Source organism: Tubulanus polymorphus, chromosome 5 (assembly GCF_964204645.1).
Source record: "Tubulanus polymorphus chromosome 5, tnTubPoly1.2, whole genome shotgun sequence".
Lineage (NCBI taxonomy): Eukaryota > Metazoa > Nemertea > Palaeonemertea > Tubulaniformes > Tubulanidae > Tubulanus > Tubulanus polymorphus.
In genome coordinates, this window is record NC_134029.1 from 1493677 (window position 1) to 1515650 (window position 21974).

At 38.4% G+C, this 21974-nt stretch overlaps 2 protein-coding genes across 6 annotated transcripts; one reads left to right on the forward strand and one right to left on the reverse strand.

Moving 5' to 3' along the window:
- The first annotated feature begins 358 nt into the window (after positions 1-358).
- On the forward strand, positions 359-11414 carry LOC141905787 (uncharacterized). Of its 5 annotated transcripts, XM_074794815.1 has the most exons (15): positions 359-595; positions 1809-1922; positions 2652-2819; positions 4052-4230; positions 4473-4575; positions 5433-5578; positions 5887-6030; positions 6120-6201; positions 6325-6450; positions 7569-7773; positions 7891-7955; positions 8263-8440; positions 8758-8989; positions 9320-9448; positions 9927-11414. In XM_074794815.1, the coding sequence occupies exons 1-15, from the start codon at positions 494-496 to the stop codon at positions 10768-10770; spliced, it is 2817 nt and encodes a 938-aa protein (XP_074650916.1). In that variant the 5' UTR covers positions 359-493; the 3' UTR covers positions 10771-11414. The 5 variants fall into 5 exon arrangements, with proteins under 5 accessions (XP_074650916.1, XP_074650917.1, XP_074650918.1 ...); XM_074794816.1 differs by lacking the exon at positions 6325-6450; XM_074794817.1 differs by lacking the exon at positions 2652-2819.
- Positions 11415-14258: 2844 nt separating this feature from the next.
- LOC141905914 (uncharacterized) lies at positions 14259-19048 on the reverse strand. Its single transcript, XM_074795017.1, has 2 exons — positions 18313-19048; positions 14259-14582 (listed from the first exon to the last, which is right to left on the reverse strand). The coding sequence occupies exons 1-2, from the start codon at positions 18925-18927 to the stop codon at positions 14430-14432; spliced, it is 768 nt and encodes a 255-aa protein (XP_074651118.1). The 5' UTR covers positions 18928-19048; the 3' UTR covers positions 14259-14429.
- Positions 19049-21974: the final 2926 nt, after the last annotated feature.

Consider the following 21974-nt stretch of genomic DNA (forward strand, 5'->3'; position numbering starts at 1 on the left):
ATGTTACCGCATACATTTCCCTCGCAGGCATTCACCATAAATAAAGCAACAAGAACGGATTTTTTAGGGGGATTCAACAGGTCCACTCAGAATAATTCCATTTTTATATTCGAGGATTTCGCCACTCGAACTGAATGCGACCGAATCGAGGAACCTGAATTCATTTATCTAGTTCTTAACTAGCGATGCCTTGTGATGCCGAGCCGGATATAAGTATTCATCTCTCTTAAAAGTCGGGATTTTCCCGCCGATTTTTGTATAAGGTATTTAATCAACGTGCGTTCTCGAAAAACAGGTCTGTGTTCTAATTTTTCGCACACACACATTTATTGTCAACAGTTTGATTGTAGTAGCTACACTCACTCACACACACACACACGCGTACTGTAAGTACTGAGTGTAAGGATATATATATATATATATTCTGTATATAACGATATAGGAGTTTTCTATTTACAAACTGCTACGACGGACGTCGTCGTGTGTTAATGCAATGTGTGACATGGCTTTACCAAACACGAATCACGAACAATGCGACGCTGAAGATGAAGAGACTGATTTCGAAAGCGACAAAACTCACAGTTGGAAACCTAAGGTTTGCATTTTAAGGGAGGTGGGAGATAGAGATCTGATATATGTATATATATATACAGTGCTGAAACGACCGTATATACTATAGTACCATCATTCAGATCCGTTGTGGCCAGGGGCCGTTTCACAAAGACGGTTTAAAGAATCAAGTCATGATAACCCATATAATGTAACTTTAACGAAGCTTAAGTCATCCTTTGGAAACGGACCCCTGATGCTTATATTCTGCCAGTACATCGTCGGTACAAACTTGGACAAGTGAGGGGCCATGTTTACAACATGGACTCCAAAGCGAAAGTCCGTGATTAAAGGCCTGGTGATGCATTAAGGCCTACAATTCAGGTAATTATTGAAGGTTTTTTGGTAGTTTGGTAGTTAACAACTCTTGAGGCTGACTTTTTATTTATCTCGAATTTAGGTGAAAGATTGCGCGAAGAGGGCTTATAATCTCATTCAAAAGAAATATATCAGATTTTAATCACGGATTTCGGGCCCCAGTTCTGTTTTACTGCTTTAAATAACACCTCTCGATAAATATTATGGCAAACATATTTTACTACTCTCATGACCACCGATATGTCATGTTATCCGTGTTGACGGTATATGAATATCTTTCCTATATACGCACATTGCATTCCAAAAAATTCCTGATACATACATAACTTAAGAAATCAGCTGCCGATCAATGAACCAAACATATACAATTATCTAATTATTTTGTATCTATGAGACACAAATACGAAGGACTCTTTATGTATGTGAATATAAGCTGTATGTACGAAGTCGAAAATTGAATTTTTTAAGTAAATAATCAATTAACGTAAATGAGTTAAATGACAGCTGGCGACCTGGTAATTGTATTCGTCCGTAGATAAAAGTGAAAGTGGACGGGAAAGCCGTGGGTTTATATATAGAATATGTGGTCGGGACTTTTGAAATCATTAAAATGATGTTTGCATAGTTTGTCACGTGCGGGAGGAAAACCCAACATAGTGAACTATTCCCAAAACAATCATCTCTTTGTGACGGCGCGACCTTGGAGAACTCCAACCCGCCACGAACTACGTGGCTACCAATAAAAAAACGTCATAAGAGTTTGACATAAGTGTATATTTACGGATATGTGTTTGCCCTTTACAAATCGTCCTATATTCGAGCGCTCTTCATAATATGAAATATATATAAATATATATACGTGTTCGTTTTTCAAACCGCAGGAATTCATTGAGAAATACGGATTACTTTTACCGGCGCGGCGTCGTTATAGAAGTTCACCCGAGGAGTTGTGTTCTCATGTTGGAAACATCATTCCGATCGTAACTAATCGTGAGGTAACTAATCGTGGATGATATACTGAACTCATCGGTACTAGTTTATATCTGCTCATACGCATGAGGTTCCGTTTAGAAATTGTGAAAATTCTGAGGCCCAGTTCCACAGTTCTCTGTTCACAGATTTTGACTGTAGGGTTAAATAAAGTAACACATCGAAAAGAAGCAGTAGCTCTCAGTGTCCCCAGTCTGCTTACACTGTGCCCGCAGGCGTTCTGGCTTGCGTTCAGGCGTTCTTGACATCAGTCTCATAAAAAAAAAAAAAATCTTGGGGGAACCAGAATCCTAATGACGCGAAAACTATATAAAAAAACGAACGAAACGAACTAATTCTGAATGGGCAGAGTCAATCGACGACTGTGGAATTGTGTTCTGCTGAACGCTATCTTCTTCTATCACGCATTGTTTCCGGATGAATTTCTAGACATTGCGAAATGAATTCTTGTTGATCAAATGAAAGAATGTCAATCACTTACAAATACTTATACCGAATACTATATACAGTATCAGTGTTAGACCTATAGTATATAAAATGTAACCTATTGCTTTACTGATAGTGAAACGGTTAACACATCGATCGTAATTAGTTAAACAATGAATAGTTAATTTAGACGTAATTAATCGTACTCTTAAATAGGTTAAACTTTGCTATTATTTCGACGACGTCATTGTATTATTTATGGTTTACTAATACGTCGACGACGACGGTCGTGTCATTCGTGTTCCCAGGTCATAGCGATAAGCGACGATGACAAACTATACCTCGATAAAGCGTTATTAGAATTGACCGAACGAAATGCTATCACGATACAGCGAGCTGTTAGGAAATACATACGCCGAGAGAAACTAAAAACACCGTCGTCGCTAAGTTCTACAGGAGGACGCTCTGTGTTTAAGGTAAGTGTCGGTTAGTTTAGATACCTCGCCTGATTTTATCCCAGAATGGAGGGAGGCGTATTCTTTCTAAGCGACATTATCTGATTTTACTGTATCAATAACATAATACATTATCATTGTGAATACAACTATTAAACCATAGAATTTACGATAGACATCGAGGATGAATCCTATAATACTCGCTGTACGCGATACGTCTCGACAAGAAACGCGTTTACTCAAAGAATATTTCAGGTCGAATCCCTCCCTATTCAAATTCACAGATCTATTGAGCATTAGCTCACACAATATGATCATAAGAACAGGGAAACATCTTCGAAAAGTAGCGGTTTCTTGCTGACGGGTAACGTTGAAATGTTGTGTATCATTGTTTTATAATTACTAACATTATGAATGTCATATGAGTAGTTGCGCTATCGCTATGAAAAACAGTAAATAGATCCAATATTCATGTTCATATACATTGATATTGAAATTGAATTTTAGCAGTGTCTACTTTTCTGTTGGGTGATTAAAACCTGACTAATATCTGAAATCTGTCATACGCCGATTCCCCGACCTCGCGCTGTCTGTAAAATCGCTTTAAGTCTATACCATAAATCACGATAAAAAAAACTGTCCACAATGTTTTGTGTAACGCTTATCTTTATATAATATCATTGTACATAGATAGATAGTCGATATATACGAACGAACTGCGTAGCAGTTTTTGTACTGCTTAATGCGTACTTTATGATCCTCGGTGAATTTAGAGAATTCCTTTGTTGTTAGTTTTTGCCGTGATTTTACAACAGAAATCGAACACGCTGCTGTCCCGAAAATTGTCCCGAACACGTGAGATCGAGTCCTATCTAATTAGTGTCGTTGTCTTAATTACTAATGGTGTCAGATACTCACACCCAAACAATGGATAGATACTTAATAGGTGTCGTATTTTCACAAGTACTCGCTGTTTGTTTGTCTTAATGTTTGTTTCCAGTTTGTTCTTGTTTTGATTGAGATTTGATTATTAATATTACATAGCTCGTTATACGTACTATAGCGTTTATATATTAGACCTGATGAGGAACGGGGAATTTTGAATTCAGCGAAATTCGATCGTAATATCAAATTTTGGATTATTCAACGATTAAGTTATTAATCGTTGTGATTGTTTTTCTGGTTTTACAAATCTTTTAACTCACTACCGAAAGTTTATTACAGCTCGATTCGTCTTTAATTTCAATTTGCAGAACGGTGAAATGATTTACGTCGATGACGAATTCAACGACGAAGACGATTCTTCGACGGAATCGGAAAAGTTACGGATGAAAGAAGCGAGTAAGAAGATCTTCACGCACTACACCCGACGAAGCCCGCATTCCGAAGATAACTCCGATATTTTTCCGACCGGTAGCGTTTCCGACGAGAGGTAAATCAAAAACGAACAAGAATTCACAAACGAGATTTAATGAAATAAAATCCCATAAAATCGATTCGTAGATTCGATATGTTTTACTATCAAATAATGAATCATCGATCAGAGCGAATCCGCGCGCATATTTCTATAGAAATAATCGCAATTTAATGTTGTTTTCCTACGCGAAGGAAGGTTCGTTATTTAAGGCGTTGTAAAATGATTCATTTATTGTGTATTCGGCCTCTCGTCTGTAGATTGCTTCGTGGAGCCACAGATGCTGTAAAAAATCGCCGCAGCGTTAAATATCAAAACCAGAACAACTCAACCGCAAACCACGACGAGAATGATGACGTGAATGTAAGTAATCAGTGATAGAACTGAGAGGAATTATTCGAGGAGCTGTTTTAATCAACCCGGTGTCAAATCATTACACGTGAAAACAGGTCGTACTGTGAAGGTTAACTTGATTTTATTTTTGGTAAGAAGAGCTTTCGCTGCTAGTGCATTGTAGCTTCATCCGGTAAAGTGACGAAGCTACATCATTTACACGATGAAGCTACAATGCACTAGTTACTATAAAGCTTGTTATTAAAGTTAAGGTTAACTAAAAAGAACTACCTGTTTTCTACCTTTACTGAAGTGAGATAAATGATGACCTTAAGACCATCGTTGGGGTCCTGTTCCGCTGTTTTAGTTAATCGAGTTAATAGTTGAAATAAAATCACTTAATTTTCACTCAGAGTCAAATCATATCTCACAACCGTGGAACCGAATCCCGATGTGGAGAAATACTTAAAACGATGAGCTTTTTTATGACAGTCTGAAGTGCGAGCACCCCTCGAAAATATCACGCCTGGAACTGAGTCGAATTCATCCTCGTAGTTCAATCCTATTATTTTAATCTCGAAATTCGACGAAATTCCATCCGCCAAGTTGACATTTTTTTTAGTCAGTATCTGACACTTCGACACACGATCTCTGATGAGATTATCAGTGAAAGGGTCAAGGTCGAATCGTTCCCGACGGAGAGCGGATTGACTGATTCAAAAAGTATGGAACGAAAATTCAGACGTAGCAGAATCAATTCTAATGAGGAAAATATAACTAATTATTTATCATTCTCTGTTAGTTCGAAATATTTGTACAGATTGAAATGAGTGTTTTTCGATTCTAATGAATATCATAAAATGTCTATGAATATTATGAATTTCTAGGATAGTGCAATGGTGACGATGCGTCGTAGTACAGTCGGTACGAAATTCTCGGATCCAGTCGCCGCGACGACCGATAACTCGTCGTCAACCTATTCATCAGTGGACGACCAGGATCGAGACAGTATCAAAACACACGAGTCTTACGAGTAAGTATAGATTCAGATAGGCCGGGTACGTTCCCAAACGTACAGCTCTTTCAACGGGTACACAAAGAATTCATTTCCAAAATCTGCTCCAAATCTGTAACTAGAATCTAGCACTAAGAATGAAATGAAAAGTTGACTGAACTCTAGCTCAAGGAAACTTTTTCTTGACTCTATTTTTTGCATACGACCAGCTGCAAGCGGTCGCCAGCCTAATATCGCATTTATATCTTAGAAAATGTTGGTCACAAGACTCGTGGGTCGATAACTATTGATAAACAACTAAACAATTCTATACTTGTCAATCCTAGGAGTTGTCAGAGTGATGTATTCGTCCCCGATGCTCGGAGCAGTCCCGTCAACGAACTGGACACATCGGCACCTAAAATCAACCCAGAGAAAGTGAAATTTTTGTTTACGGATGACGTACCGAGACCAATCATCAAACGACGCAAGTAAGTCTCCTAAAAAACCTGTAGATTTGAAAGTCGATTTCTCGCCCCTGCGGTGAAAACTAATTTTTGTCAATGTTTGAATATAACAGGGAGCGGTCGCAGAGTGTTACTGATCTGTTTCGAGGTGTTGCAGACAATGACGACGAATTACCAAACCGTCAACATTTACAAGTTAGTTTCTATAAACCCTTACCGTAGACCGATATACACGGTCACCTAATGCTAAATTCTAGAAATTCGTCTTTGTTTCAATTAGAAAGATAAGGATGTTAATGTTTATTTGTTACTTTACAGAGACGACGTAAGATCAGCTCCCGAATAGGAGCGAGGAGGGTCGTGGCTCCTTTACAACAGGAGCCTCCTCCTGATATTACAATCACTAAAGTATACAGTGCATCTACCAGCAATCTGCTAGACCTAGTAAGTCTATCAAACAACTGACTATAGAGAAACTTATTCATTTACAATGAAACGACGTACTATATTTATTTGGACACTTGCTCTTCTCTCTCCATCATCTCCAACTTTCTCTCCTCCCTTCCTCTCCCCTCCGTCCGTCCCCCCATTATCCACACCTCTCTCCACCGCACCTTTCAATCTCCGGAGATTGAAATGTCATTCGCTTCCGTTTGGAAAAAGTTCGCTTAAGAACAATGCAACACTGGCACGACTCAAGAAAACACCGTGAGCGTAAACTGCGAAGTCCACTGTCAGAGACAACGTCAAAATACAATATACAAAATACAATAATATTGTTTTGGTTGAACAGATATATATTTATTTAAACCCTTTGCTCCCGAAAAACAAAACTGACATTGACAATGAGAACTTTCATCTCAGAATTTGCATTCAGAGCGAGTAAATTCTGATGATTCGGGTATGATTTATCGCTGGAGTCTTTCAGATCAGGGTTGAACGTGGGTCATTTTTATGTCGTAATGCGAAATGCATTTATTTACCCACATATTATACAACAAATTATATTCAACCCGGAATATAAAAACGCATCTCTATAAACGAGATAACCATATATTACCACCGACGTAGATAGATATAGCTGTGACAAAACTGCATAGATTCAAATACGCGTAGGAATTATATTTGAAATGTCAGATGTTTACGAGGATGAGGTACGTACATATCGTGGCAATACCTAGTTAAGAGACTTGATTTAAAAATAGAATTCAACTCAGTCTTTAGATTTAGACTTAAATCTCGATTTTGAACGACGTCGGACCCGAATTTGTTACACGACAATCATGATGAGTTCAGGGCCTGTGTTTATATGGTGTTTGCGACTGGGAGCCTCGGTACTGTTTTCGTATTCATGCAATGTCCCCCAACCTTAAACCTTACCCTTTAACTTTTATTCTGGTTTAGGAATATCAATTCCGGATCACAAACTCTCTACCGGCCGCTTCTATCGGGTTTATAGGTTTAAAGCGTATTCTGGTCAAAATCAGAAGAGAATTCCAGAATCGCTAGAGACCAATCAAAACCTGCCTTTAAGATTTCTTTGAATTTCCTTTGTTCAACAGGCGACCAGCTCCGCACTGGACGAAGAACCGAAGACGCCCGATCAAAGTTTAGAAAGTTTGGACGATATCGACGAAGCTGAAAGTGGAAACGAAGGACATCATCACAGCGGACTGAAACGTAAAAAGAGTAAGAGATTACTGTTCTCAAACACGCGGCTGATGCAGTTTAAAACTCAGGAATGGTGGAACAAATCTATACGTCGAAGTACGTCGAAGTTAACTGTTGACATCGATCAGTTAGTTACAAATTTGATTGACATTTTGTCTGATATGATATGAATTATTTTAACCTGATTAACTTTGATCGCATTTGATTTTTCAGAGCACTCTGGTCAATTGCCTAAACAAACTTTCAATTCGTATTCCCCAACTGAAACGAAACCAGGGGTAAGTGTTCGGCCTTTACAACCACGTGGGATACAGTTCCACAGTTCAGAATCCAGTTCCGCAGTTCAGAATCCAGTTCCACAGCTGTGAGTTAAGATTTTACTGAGAGTTAAATCAACGAAAATGTACAAATTTCCGCTCAATAGTTAGTTGATTGTAACTGGAATTGGATAATAAGTTCACAGTTGACTCTAGCTCACACTGTGGAACTGGATCTCATGTAATAATGACTCGGATTGACAACATTTCAGGAATGCGATAATCCAAAAGATATTAACGCTACGTTCTCTTCATTCTATTATTACAGAAAATATTTGGCGCGCGGTTATGTGATCAGATAGAACAGTGTGGAGATGTATACGGTGTATTCATCAAACTGATCGACGCTATTGAAAACAGTACAGAAGGGTTAGAAAGTCACGGTATCTACCGTATAGGGGGCGCTATGCCCGTCGTGAAAAAACTGAGGGCTCTTATTGAAGAAGGTGCGTGTTTCAATGCGTTAATCATGAGGTCTTTCTTCAAACTAGGACTCAGTTACACAGGTTCTATGTTTCCAATCTCAATTGCTGTGGATCTAGGTTCATGGGTCATTTGCAGGACAGCCAATGCTTAGATTTAAGACTTACTTAAGCCTTATATTGTGGTTCTATAACGAATCTAACAATTTAAGACCAGTCTTCGAATTTAAGACTACGTAACATTTGACTCCTTAAGTCATGCAACCGAGCTCAGAGTTCACGGGCTCGTGGTGCAACGGACAAGAACCAAGCATCAAAGCGATAATCATTTTTGTTTGTAGATTTTTCGACTGTAGAATACGATGAATATTCAGTGACGGTTCTCACTTCGATTCTGAAATCTTTCCTTCACGATTTACCGGAAACGCTGTTGACAGACGATCTGTACGACGAGTTCATCACGACGGCCGAGGCTGAGTCCGATCAGCAGGCTTTATGCCTTACAATTGTGATGAACAAATTGCCAGAAACGAATCGAAAAATTCTCGACCATCTTTTGACTCATTTAGCGAAGTAAGTTGAATATCCGTAACATGAAATCTCGACTAAGGAAGAATAAAGAATTCGAAAAGTTTCCTTGGGCTAGAAGTTAATTCGCCGTTTCGACTATCATCTTCATCGGGATTCCTGAAGATGAATAAGTATGAATTCCTTATGATGACTATTGCTATAAAGTCGAAACATCGTATCATTCATAATGTCAACGACCTCTTTTGGAGCCTGACTTTCTATCTTAGGGTTGAATATCCTCGTTACAAAAGGGACTTATGCGATGCTTATCATGGTGTTCACAATGTCATTCTAAGCACATATTCTTGACGAATTATTCATTTCATTTGACAGAGTTTGTTCGAAGATCGAGAAGAATTCGATGGGACCGAGAAACGTAGCGATCTGTTTCGCACCGAATTTATTAACGAAACGTCAAATCGATATGCAAGAAACGTCCGAGCACAACGACAAGTTAATCAAGTAGGTTTTATTAGAAATTTGGAAATATTAGAATTATCTAAGAGTTGTAACGGAGAGTCGCTTTTGAATAACATGAAATCGTTAGCTTGATCTGGTAAATTTCAGGTCAATTATTTACCTTATGAAGCTACTGCACTAGTAGTGAAAGCCTGTGATTTCTAATAGAATCAAGTTAACCCTACAAGTACTACATGTTACTCATTTAATCGGGGATATCAATGTATATAGTGTTTGAAAGCCATACGTTTCGTTCCTGGGTTTGCGACACTAATATATAATAGATTAAGAATTTTGGGAGGGGCTGTTTTACAGAACGACAGCGGTCTGAGGCGCCATTAATCATCGCAATAACGCAATACTAATGAAACTTTATGAGATCATTTGGTCGACTACTAAATAGACCCCTATAACACGATGGTCTGGTGCTGCTATATTAGAGTATGGCGTTTCTTTATCGTGTCGTTTCTATACTTTTCAGAATCCTATCCGTGTTGATAGAGGATAGGCTACAAAAGTTAATACGAACTGGTGAAATACGTATTGAAGTAGAACAGGAAATCGTTGATGTGATGGAGGATTTGTTACAAAAACTAGAGACAAATGAAATACTAGTAGAGGAGGGTGAACAGAGTGACGTTGATGGAGGTCAGGATCAACTGTCTCCTACCACTATCAGCGCTATTATTCTAGCGAGTAAAGCTATTCTGGACGATTACGAGAGTATGTTTAAGCCGAAACCAGACACCGAAATCATGTTCGATCTTTTCGATATCGTTAATTCGGAAGAAGAGGCCGTTGTCTCGAGCGACGATGGTGGCGCTGATGATATCGTCAGGGGTTTGTTGGAAGAGATTCTGGAAGCCGTCGCTGAAAAATGCAATAACTGTGATTCGATATTCAAAGATGTGAACGGGAATAATGAGACATTTTCTGAATTGACTTCAGCAGTTTCTGACGTGAATCCGGCGGCCGTGCACTTGTCGACATCTTCCGAACAGAGCGGCTCTAATTACGAGGACGTTTTGAATGATGATATTTTCGAGGATGCCCGCGCGCGTATTCGAGGTTACGAGGGCCCGTTATCGTTACGGGATAGTAACGAATTCAGTCCGTCATCGGTTTCGAGTTTATCTGACGTTTCGACGAGTGAGAAAGCGACGGTAATTAATGACGTAAAACCGATTGAAATCGAGTCGGATTCGATTAGAAATGTTACCGCCGGGGATATTCACGATATTCCAGTGACGTCTGATTCGCCGTCAGACGGTGAAGATGACTTTCTAGATTGTTCAGATGATAAACTTTGTTTACTCAAAAATTAATTGGACGAGTCTTAAGCCTCCCCCGCTTATAGGAGCTCGGTTTATACACAAATTGGCGCGAGCTTCGGTGGATGTAACCAGCCTCTGGTAAGCGAGGATGCGAAACATCGATTGCCAGCAGAAATCAATGAATGAACGTCACTATCCCTCTCCCGACTAGGATTCGAACCGGAGGCGTCGCTACACTCAACGAGTCTCGATGCCATCAGGTTCGAATCCCCGCCGAAGGAGGATGAAACGTCGCCTCACATCGAAAGAAACGACCGTAGGTTTTGAGTGCAACATCCTGCCATCTGTGTGAATCCTTGCAATTACGCTGTGGGCATATCTCTGAAACGTGCTGTCACCTTGCAGCGAAAGGTGTAACTAATAGATGTACAGAATTACATTCCATGACATTGTACAATAAATCCATGTTAAATGTTTTATCTTTACCTTTGAAACCTATCTTTCCTGCTCTGAACATAGAAAAAATACAGCATTTATTCGACTTAATTTAAATGTATTCAGTCGAGGAGAGACTGAGATACAGTGTATATAGAATCCGTTAATTAGAAAATATTCTATATTTAATTATTCAATATCCTGTGCAAAATATTAAAATACGAAAATCTAAACGATATATAAAGAATTGAATAAATGAAATAATTCGAATCATTATCAGTAAAAAGTTGTTTTTATCTAAGTTAGAAAGTTATCAATCAACAGAGGTCAGAATGCAGTTCAGGATCTATTTCCACAGCTTAGTTTCATTTTCGAATTCCAGTCGTTTTTCCAGTGATCCAAAACTAATTGATGAACTGAGGGGCGGATCCAGGAGTGGACTGATGCATGGTCCAGTGTCATTGGCGGACAGTGCGTCAGGGATCTTTCCCCGAGGAAAATTCGATGGAGCCCGGGGATTTTGATGTTTTATGACTGTATGCGCTCAAATGAATTGGTGCTGATTTTCCTGGCATTTTTAGGGGTGCGTGTAATAGTGGGGGCTAGTGTAAGGCTGCCCACAGGTGTGTATGGGAGGTGGGGTAGGCCCACAGGTGTGTGGGAGGTGGGGTAGGCCCACAGGTGTGTGTGTGGGGGGTATGATGAATGAGGGTAAACACGAAATACACGTTATTACTAACATAACGCGGTCGGTATAACAGTAAACTATATAAGCCCTATCTCTATCACTCTCGACTCGCTATATTTTACCGTGCCATCCTTCATGTATATCTTATCTACGCAAAATGCTCTAACAAAAAACCTACTTATGTTAGTAAATAATACGAGTGTATTCGCGCCAGTGGGGACGTTAGATTTCCTTACGGTTTCGCAGTCCGTATCGCGCACTGGCGACTCGCTGTCTGTAGTATGAAGATAACAACTACAACAACGCGTGTCACCGTCATCCAGCAAAAAACGAAATAATTTCCGTCGACGGCAAAAAACGGCAACGATTTCATTCAATGATTTCATTCGAAAACGTTCTATTATTTGTGATTACTGGCGACTCTATTGTGTTAATTGTAAATAGAAAAATCGGAACTACAGGAAATACGCAGTGGTTCCACGAAACCGTCTGCCCAACGATCGATCGATCGGTCACGCCGTCGACTCTGACAATGATGAAATTGAAGAAAACCGCACAATACGAAGAAAATGAAGTCACAATCGTAGTCAAAACGTCACTACTCTCTTAGTTTTGAGAATGGCTCATAGAATTGAGTCTAAACGTCACTGCTCTCTTAGTTTTGAAAATGGCTCATAGAATTGAGTCTAAACGTCACTACTCTCTTAGTTTTGAAAATGTCTCATAGCATTGAGTCTAAACGTCACTACTCTCTTAGTTTCTCTACTGAAGTTTTTAATTGAACTATGGACGTGGGAACCAACCACTGATACTTCGTAGTTATCGTCATCCTTTACTTGTGACCTGAAATCTATGTCAAAATACCATAAGTATTGCCGCCCACGAGACGGTTTATCTGATAAGCTTCTAAAAGCGGGCGATTTAGATCGTATCGGAATCGGGGATCAGAAAAAAAGACTAACTTTTCGATGAATTGCGCTTAGATTTTTCAAGCTATTGTTCGCTCGCTACAAACAGATGGTCTGGATTTTACGAGTGTCGCAACTCGTGCCGATGGGTGACACCAGACGGATCAAGCCGTTCTGTCATTTTTGTGGATTTTGAAACTAGATTATTAAAACGGTATGTGCGTTGTATAGCGTTGGCCGATATGGTGACAAAATGACTTCAGACCGCTGTTCCCGTTAACATTTTCAGATCCCAGAGCCATTGAGTTCGCATGAAGCTCTCGCTAGTTAATTTCAAAAGTTTGGAACTCAATAGACTGTGAAATGAAACCGGGATTCAATCCTAACACGCTTTGATTGACTATTTTTGCCACCAATCGTCTCAAAGATGAAAGAGTAAGTCGAATAAAACACTCCAATTCGTGTAAACTGCAGATAAATGAAGACATCACATTTCAAAACGGTAGAATTTCTAAAAATGAAACCACAACGTTACGGCTGTTGACAAACACAAAAATCATCTATGACTCCTTCATTTATCAAACGGTATATAAAGGTAAATCAGCGATGGCTTCTGATTCACGTAGTTTCAGTGAGAGATGATGCAGTAGTTTTAATCATCGAATCACTCACCGGAAAATCAACTCAATTCATCTGAGATAATCGATTCATGAGCGATGACATCGACGCCACAAATTGAAAAATTAATCACGATATCTTTAATCTCATCCGACCCCTCCCCTCTCATTCTCCTCTCCTCTCCTCCCTCTCTCAACATCTATTAACAACCAATAATAATTCACTATAACTTCCTTCTTTCAGTCTCAGCAGTGTACAGGTTTACGTAGTTCCTCGCGGATGGAATCCATACTATCGCCACAATTTCTACATGGCACCGTATCTATAAACACCATGGCACGTCATTTTTAGAGTCGTATCATCGAGATGGATTTCTGCCACCCCGAGATCCACGGCCATGTTTGACCATATTTTCAATAATAATCAATGTAATCAACTTGTCGAAGATGATTACTCCAAGCATCTACTAAAATCAGTGCTTGAGAAGCGTGTTTGGATGTATTCCATTCTAAACAATAGTCGAAGATCCCGTTCTTTCAGTTCGAAAAAAAAATATTGCCAATTATAAAAAGATATTAATACAAAACTGTGAATATATTTCGACATTTGTATGTTTTATTTTTTACAATAGAATATATATAATATATTTATATTTTTTGCCTATTTATAATATTATACATTTCTGGTCCTTACAACCAGTTTGATCACAATAAAGAAAATAAACGATTTATACATGTATTATTATAATATATTGACAGCAGACATAATAAACATCGACGAACATTGAATTCTTATCATCAGTTTTCAATTCGAAGATAGTGTTTTGAAGAAAAGACTATTCAATAAAATATTACGAATTAGAATTACTTTTCAGTCTAAGGAATTGTTTTTGTATACGATACAACCAGCAGATAAAGATGTATTAGAAAAATTGCTTGCTCTAATCTCAGAAGGTAAGGTCCACGCTTTCTCCACGCGACCTTGTTATACCCGAAATCCGAAAACCCACTCATCCCCACCGAAAGCGACACATTAAAAAGAGTTGATTAATTTCGGTATCATCAGGTTTTTAGTTCAGCTGCCCAGACATCCTGTGGCCAGCCAGTCCGACCTCTACTGCGTTTTGGTTCCGATGATCCCGTCATTTTCGGGCTACTTCTGTCTTCACCGTCGGAGCCACCGTTCGTACTTATATTACCGGCCAATATCGCTTGCTACAAAGATAAAAATAACAGTTGTGATGGAATCTCATTAAAAATACATTCGCATACAAAAATTCATGCATTTGTAGTCACTCAATGTTAAGACCGGAGTTCTTACAGGTCAGGGAATCCATAATTCCTAGATATCTATATCCCTTAACATCGTTTAAAAGTTTCCTGGTTAAACAATAATAGCGCTGTTTCTTCACATTGCAAGAGGTTGGTTCCTTGACCACACCTAATCTTCAAGAACGACAAACAATTCAAATTCCCGACTATTCTACTGATTTTCAAGTACAAAATTCCCAGCAGGATAGAATAAATAGATCACTTTAGGGAAAACCAGCACGCGACTGTAATAGTTTGGTTGCATGGTAAACTTTCGGAACAGGCGACGCGGGTGGAAAAACTGCGAAATCGGTGGTTGCGAGTAGCAGTTTTCTGCAATCTGTCCTGTCTTGTGTGTCCTCATGATTGGCTAATTGCTTTTGAAAGCTAGTCGTTTATCTACTCAGCTTTATCTAATCGTCAATAATTATAGCGACGTTCGGTTCGGGTGATTATTAGATTTCACTAGATACGGTAGCGCGATCGCCGGTATAAATTTTCTATAAACTAGCCTTAATCGTAGTTAATTGTGGTTTCACCGAATCGCATTATGTTCGCAAATTGGCCAGTTTGGAAACAACAGGCACGTGCAGGAGTTTAATTTGTTATTTTGTTAACAGACACGAGTCATAATACTAATTCGTCACTCGAATCATGTTCTGTCGACTATTCACAAAACTATTTAGTCAAACCTCCTGTAAAGACATGGAGGAATTTTCATATCTTCCAATCTGACGAATTTCCCCTATATTTCTATCAATTTTAGATAATATTCTACTTGTAAAGTGAAGAGATATCATTCCGAATATACATTGCAAATCAAGTCTTCTACGAGGGCCAGGGGCAATCGGAATTCCTTAGAGATTCCGCCAAGCCTCTACAAATTCCGGGGATCCGCAATCCCAGGCTTTACTATTACCGGGCAATAACAGGTACTTTCATGCTTGGATATACTTTTCATGTGCATATATCTATCATATCTTTCAAATATACGAATACTGAATATTTAATTAATGAACGATTTTTGTAACGACCCGAAGAAGGCTGAATTGAGACCTCCAACGTTGACTATTAGATGCTTACTGTCTCTTATCAATCTTGTCTATTTAAATCTATTGAAATACGTATAAAAACTACGCTGTCTTTATTTGGTGACGAAGCGAAATGGTGATTGCTTTACAATACTGACACAATGTGACGATGAATCGAGGCGGCCCGGGCTGGCGACACAATTTCAGACGTCACGGGCCCGCCTTAATTTTGATAGATATGAAATTCCATGTCGAGAGACTCAATGTTTCACCACCAACACAAATTGCTCGATTGAATCATGGACTCTTTCGTTTTAGAGTCCATGATTGAATACACTTTCGTAGTTGTATACCTAAAAGCGCCAATATTCATTGGTTTATGATGATATCTTACGATAACGATCAAAGTGACTCTTAGCTACTTAGACAGTAGTTTCTATTATTACTTTCTCATCGGCGTCTGCTCGAAAATTACTTTAAAAAATCATCTGCCTTTGAAACAAATCATCCTACTTTGTATGAACATTGATGAGACAAAAAAATGTCCACGAATGGAAGGATTTGTTATCATTTTTTTCCAAATCAAAAAATATATTTAAATTCAAGATTATTCATAGATTCAGGAAAACTGTTCGATGTTCCATTTAAAAAACTTTTCAGAATGATTTTCGCACGAAGGTGCTTGATTAAAAAGTGTCGAAGGAATAAAATTCTGACTGCAGAAAATAAGAAATATCAAAACATCGGCTTCTGTATTATCTAAAAATTGATAATTAGATCGATTTTAACGTTCTTGCATAAATAACTTATTCTAAAACATTCCACAATAAAAATATCGAAACTGTTGAAAAAATATCACGTATTTATACGTGGAATTTCAGTGTAATTAGTTTCACAGCGATTGGTGGGAATTCTATATAGATGGTAGCGTTAAAGACACCTGTTCTAAGCGACAGTCTGGAGCCAGACAACATCTGAACTAAATTTACTAACAAACGTCTAATATAAACAGGAAGTGTGTAGAGTATGTAGATGTTGACGACGAAGTCCATCGCAACTGAGAACGATGGCATCTTGTCCTCGTAGAGAAAACAGGTGAACGCGGGGCATGGCGCCATTTTTATCCCCAGTATCCTTTAGGTACCATGCATATGTTTTGTTTATATATATATATATATATATATATATATATATATATATATATATATATATATATATATATATATATATATATATATATATATATATATATATATATATATATATATATATATATATATATATATATATATATATATATATATATATATATATATATATATATATATATATATATATATATATATATATATATATATATATATATATATATATATATATATATATATATATATATATAGCACCAGGGTGATACTACTGGCGTCAGGCCGTTACGGTAGAAACCTTAGATGAGAAATTATATTTATGACAGAACTTAAATCGAAACCGATCATCACGAGGGCTTTGTTGTTTTTAGAAAAGCCAGATTCGGACATGTGATGAATTATAGAATCAAAACCCTACATACACAAATTCAAAGATACAATTTAATCCCAAACCCTCTCTTTCGTCTTCCTCTGGTCGGTTCGGTCAAAGGACAATTCCCTATTTTATCATGAAAAAAAAAACAAATTATGTCTAAAATCAAAAATCAAAATCTAAAGACACAATGTTTCGTAACAGTGGCCATGGATTCCTTGAATGTTTATCAGATTGAATAAGTTTTGAATTAGTGTATTTTCGAACCCGTATTTTCAGAATGCGCGGATGGCGAATTGACACGCCTCGATTGAATCATACGTGATGCGAATTACCGAATTTAAAATAACAAACAGATCATCAAATTATCCCAGCAACAAGCATTCACAGGAACCACAAATTAATTTGTAAAGAGTGCCGAACCTGGAAATGTGGCGTTTCGACAGTCCCCGGGGATCGCGCACATGGCCCAACATCCGGCGGTTGGGACAAAACATCATTTCACAATAGACAGTGTTTGTGACATCAGATTTGGATTTAACATCTGGAGTTTCTGAATTATCGCGCCTCAAGATTTGTTTGTTTATAATTGGCTTTGTAAGCGAAATTTCAAAGATTGAAGGACGCGCACCTTTTGTCACAAGAGGTCACACTGGGCATTGTGTAACTTAGAACAGCCCGAGGGAATGAAGACGATTCTTTCAAAACTTCCTGGCCGCAGAGCGATTAGCCAAGAGATAACAAACAATATCTATCCTCGGTTCGAAGCTTGGAAATAGAAATCACAGCGAAATTGGTGTGAAGAAATACAATGAATGAAAAGTTTCACAACCAATTCGCGCATAAAAGATATAGAATTTCTTCCTGATAATTCTGGAATGTGATTAGTATCTTAGAACATTTTCGCTAAAATATTAGGGTTTTGTTCGACCATTATATCATGTATTTTATATATTATAAATTTAAGGTCAGTTAGTCAGTCACACTTGCCACATTTTCCACATGTTTTCAACAAGAAGAAACAATTGTTATGAATTTTCCCCATTTAAATCATACAGTTATTTATAAGATTTAAGCATTCTTACCAATTCGGCTTTTCTTTTCTCGGCTCTTGCGGCGTCCAACTTCTTCGAGATATCAACTTTAAAACCGTCTAACGTGACCGTACCGGCGTCTTCTTTCGACAATACATCCATCAAATACGAGATATAACTCGTCGCCAGTCGGAGAGTCTTTATTTTGGACAGTTTTGTGTCCGAAGGAACGTTAGGAATACAACCCCTCAGCTGGGCAAAAGCCGTATTTATACTCTGCGTTCGTTTACGCTCTTTTTTATTCGCAGTGTTTTTTACTACCGGGCGCTTTACGGCAGAGAATCCTTGGAAATTTGTCGTGTCGTACGGGCTGAAATCGACGTTCGTGAAATCGGGCGTCACCGTTGTCGGCGAAGGCATGGCGTACGTGTAGCCGCTCTCGCTCGTCAAAACGTCCGTTTGTCCGCTAAAAATCCAGTTTTGTTGCGGGGAATGTGACTGATGGTGCTGTTGATATTGATGGTGATCATAATACTGTTGTTGGAAATACGTCTGCGAGCTGTATAACGGCGGAGAGTCACTGCTGGAACCGGTATAAAAAGTCTGCTGTTGTTGTTGCTGCTGATTGTGCTGGTGAGGCAGCGGATAACTACCGACTAAATTCATCTTTGAACACAAACCAGAGTTTAGAGTTTGATAACTAAAACACAACCGCGTCTGACAGCTATAACCGAGACTGCTATTATACTATTGAACGAGGTACAAAGTGGTCCCAACTGCAAGTAGTCCGATATCATCACACTTTGACACCACCGAGTAAATTGCCAGGCTCAGACGACGCCAAACTGATTTTAAAATACTATCCAGATTTAGAGGCAGTTTGCTTCGAAAAAAATAATCTGTCTCGCGCTGTTGAACGCTAAACGGAAGGTCTGCAATCGATAACGACCAATTAGCTCCCTCGGCTGAGCTACTGGGCGGGGCTTGTGGTTAGGTTGTTTATTTATTTGCGCCGCACAGTCGACGGTTTTATGTAAATTGTTTTGGTTTATAATGACTGTACTGACGCCTACGGGGTTATCGTTCGTCGTCCTTTAGAATTCATTCATCAAACCGCGCACCGAAGACCACGAACTTCGGAGATCACATCGCGCGATAAGGGCCAATAAACGATAACTTCCGGGGCCGTTAAATCATTTGAATTACAAACAGAATTTACAATTCAATCATAACAATTCAAACTCCACAGTCTCCGGGAAAAAAAACACACAAATTAGATAAATTACGTCGTAAAGCAATTATCATTTTTTTACGTTATAGCATTCCAAAGAAAAAGCGCGTATTCAATATATATCGACGCGGGATGAAACGGAACTGCGAAGGCATGACGTCACTGTCGCCCGAGGACACTTGGCAGTCGGAAGACTTGAAGTTCAACTTCTGCAAATGGAATATATTATTTGTCCTTAAATAACTACATATTTTGTATAGTTTAACAACTTGAGCTATCTGATCTGAGTTCTCCTTGGTTTAGCAGGCGGTCTCCCACATTGGCACATTTCATCCTAGTAAGATATAAAACTGGGAATGAATTGTTATAAAGTTTGATGTTGTGGACTAAAAACGGCCGTCAGTTTCCACTGGTTTTTCTAATGAGCTTTCATCACAGTTTTTAATGCCTCTGGTAACTGTACATTTCTCAGGTTGAGCTGCGTATAGGTCTCACTCGCAAAGATCTTCTCATTTTTGTATCTCGACGCAGTAGCAACTCGTGAATGTATTCGTTATTCTATATGTTTATCGTTTACTTAACTAATTAAGGCCAAACACATGTTAGAAATAGTTAAGCAGGTTTATATTCCTGACAGCTCAACAATTTATCCCAACACTTTTCACCGTCAGTCTTCATTATAACCAATAATCTATTTGTCATTTTTGAAGCGTGGTGCCAGAGATCGCGTTCCCTTCCACTATGGGGGGAAGCGGTAAGATCATTTGTCACTGGAAAAATGTGGTAGAGCCTATGGCGTTCTCGTGATGCGCAGTGAGGATTGAGAATGCCACTAAATTTAGATATCAAATACTTTAATTACAATAAATAAGATTTGCAGTTTCGATTCAGGATTTGTCAACACTTTATTCAAACGCATCTTGTGCCATTTGACGTAACTTTTGATGTGCAGCCCACGTGCGTGTGCCAGTGCGTCTATATTACGTAACTGGGTTTGGCGGGGGTCCCGCTGAAAGGCTTATTGCTGAAAGAGATATATCAATTTTGGCGGGAAACTTTACATCTCAGACTCATCTCATGATGTTTGAAATTCCTAGAATAGATTTATGTAACTTTTTGTATATACGTAATTTTTCACGCAATAAGTTTTTCTCTCTAAGTCTTTATCTCAGTTACATAGCTTTCGCAGAGGGTGGCACTCGGCAGCGAAATCATCTTTGAACAATTTATTCATTACCTGAACCCTGTTTGAAGAGCTTTATAGAGTGGAGGAGGATTTTTTAAAATCTCGTTAAAAGACGGCGGTTGATATGATGTAAACAGAAGGTAGCTATGCTGTAAATGTTTACGTGTGGCACTTAATCGTTTTTGAAATTGATGGTGCCAGAAATGCTTCACGCGCGTTCGCTCTTGTTATGACTACAGAATAAATGTTATCATTTCGAGCAATAACTGTTTTCATAACGCCGCATAATATTAGACGGATTCGTCTGTTTCTTTTTTAATCCACGAGCGATTTTGCCCAGCGGGTTCGAATCCCGCGGTCGACTCGCATTTTTAGACGCGTTAAAACGAATATAATCGAATAAAGAATTATAGAATTAAAGAATAATTAGATTATCTATCTTTAGAAAACACAATTTTTTAAAACAATTTAAACAACTGTCAGTGCAATTTTAAAATGTCACATTTGAGTGAATTTCACCAATCCTTTGTTCAATGAAGCGATGTCATGCGTTAAATAAGAAATTAGAATACAATCGTTCATTTCAGTAACTTTTTACTTTTAAAGACGCATTCAATCTAATGAATAATGATTATCGAATCCTTCAAAATAAAAAGAAAAATCCACTTTAATATATAGGGCCAGGGAAGGGATTGTCACCTCCTTTCTGTTAAGGATAAGAGATAACCTCAAGTGGTGGGATGGTTCGATAAAGGCTTTTGAGTGAATTTAATCCTCATGGGAGAATTTATCTAATAGAGAGGTGACCTCTAATAGTTTATCACACAGAATTTACTTGAACTCGATCAGATCGTGGGAAGAACGATTCCCAGATTATAAATCATTCAACTTTAGCAGCAGTCAGCCTCCAATCCGGATTAGATCAACAGTCACCCGTAATCTTCACATTCAGAACGATCCTTTGTTTGAATTTGAGGGTCACGAAAGAATGGACCAGTTTCGACCGTTTTAGCCTGTGTCACCTAAACAAACTTTCTTTACCTATTTGATAAATCCTTCATGACACAGTTCGTGATCATTAGGAACATTCCATTCCCACTGTTCCCCATACGGGATTTTGGAGGGGTGTAACATTGTGGACGATAAACGCTAAACTTCGGTCAGGGGCTTCGGGTAACCTCATAATAGTGAAACTGGAACCCTGGATAGTACTGACTCTTAAATTGCAATCAATCTCCGAAACTAAACTCAAAACAACATGTATTTTATCTATTCATCAGTTTGTGGCAGTTATGA

Bases quoted from the DNA above. Each gene is read 5' to 3' on its own strand.
- LOC141905787 (XM_074794815.1), top strand. From the start codon at position 494: ATGTGTGACATGGCTTTACCAAACACGAATCACGAACAATGCGACGCT. The intron at 1,923-2,651 runs GTAACTAATCGT...TCGTGTTCCCAG, and splicing joins CGATCGTAACTAATCGTGAG to GTCATAGCGATAAGCGACGA. The intron at 7,774-7,890 runs GTACGTCGAAGT...TTGATTTTTCAG, and splicing joins GAACAAATCTATACGTCGAA to AGCACTCTGGTCAATTGCCT.
- LOC141905914 (XM_074795017.1), bottom strand. From the start codon at position 18,927: ATGAATTTAGTCGGTAGTTATCCGCTGCCTCACCAGCACAATCAGCAG. The intron at 14,583-18,312 runs GTAAGAATGCTT...TTATCTTTGTAG, and splicing joins AGAAAAGAAAAGCCGAATTG to CAAGCGATATTGGCCGGTAA.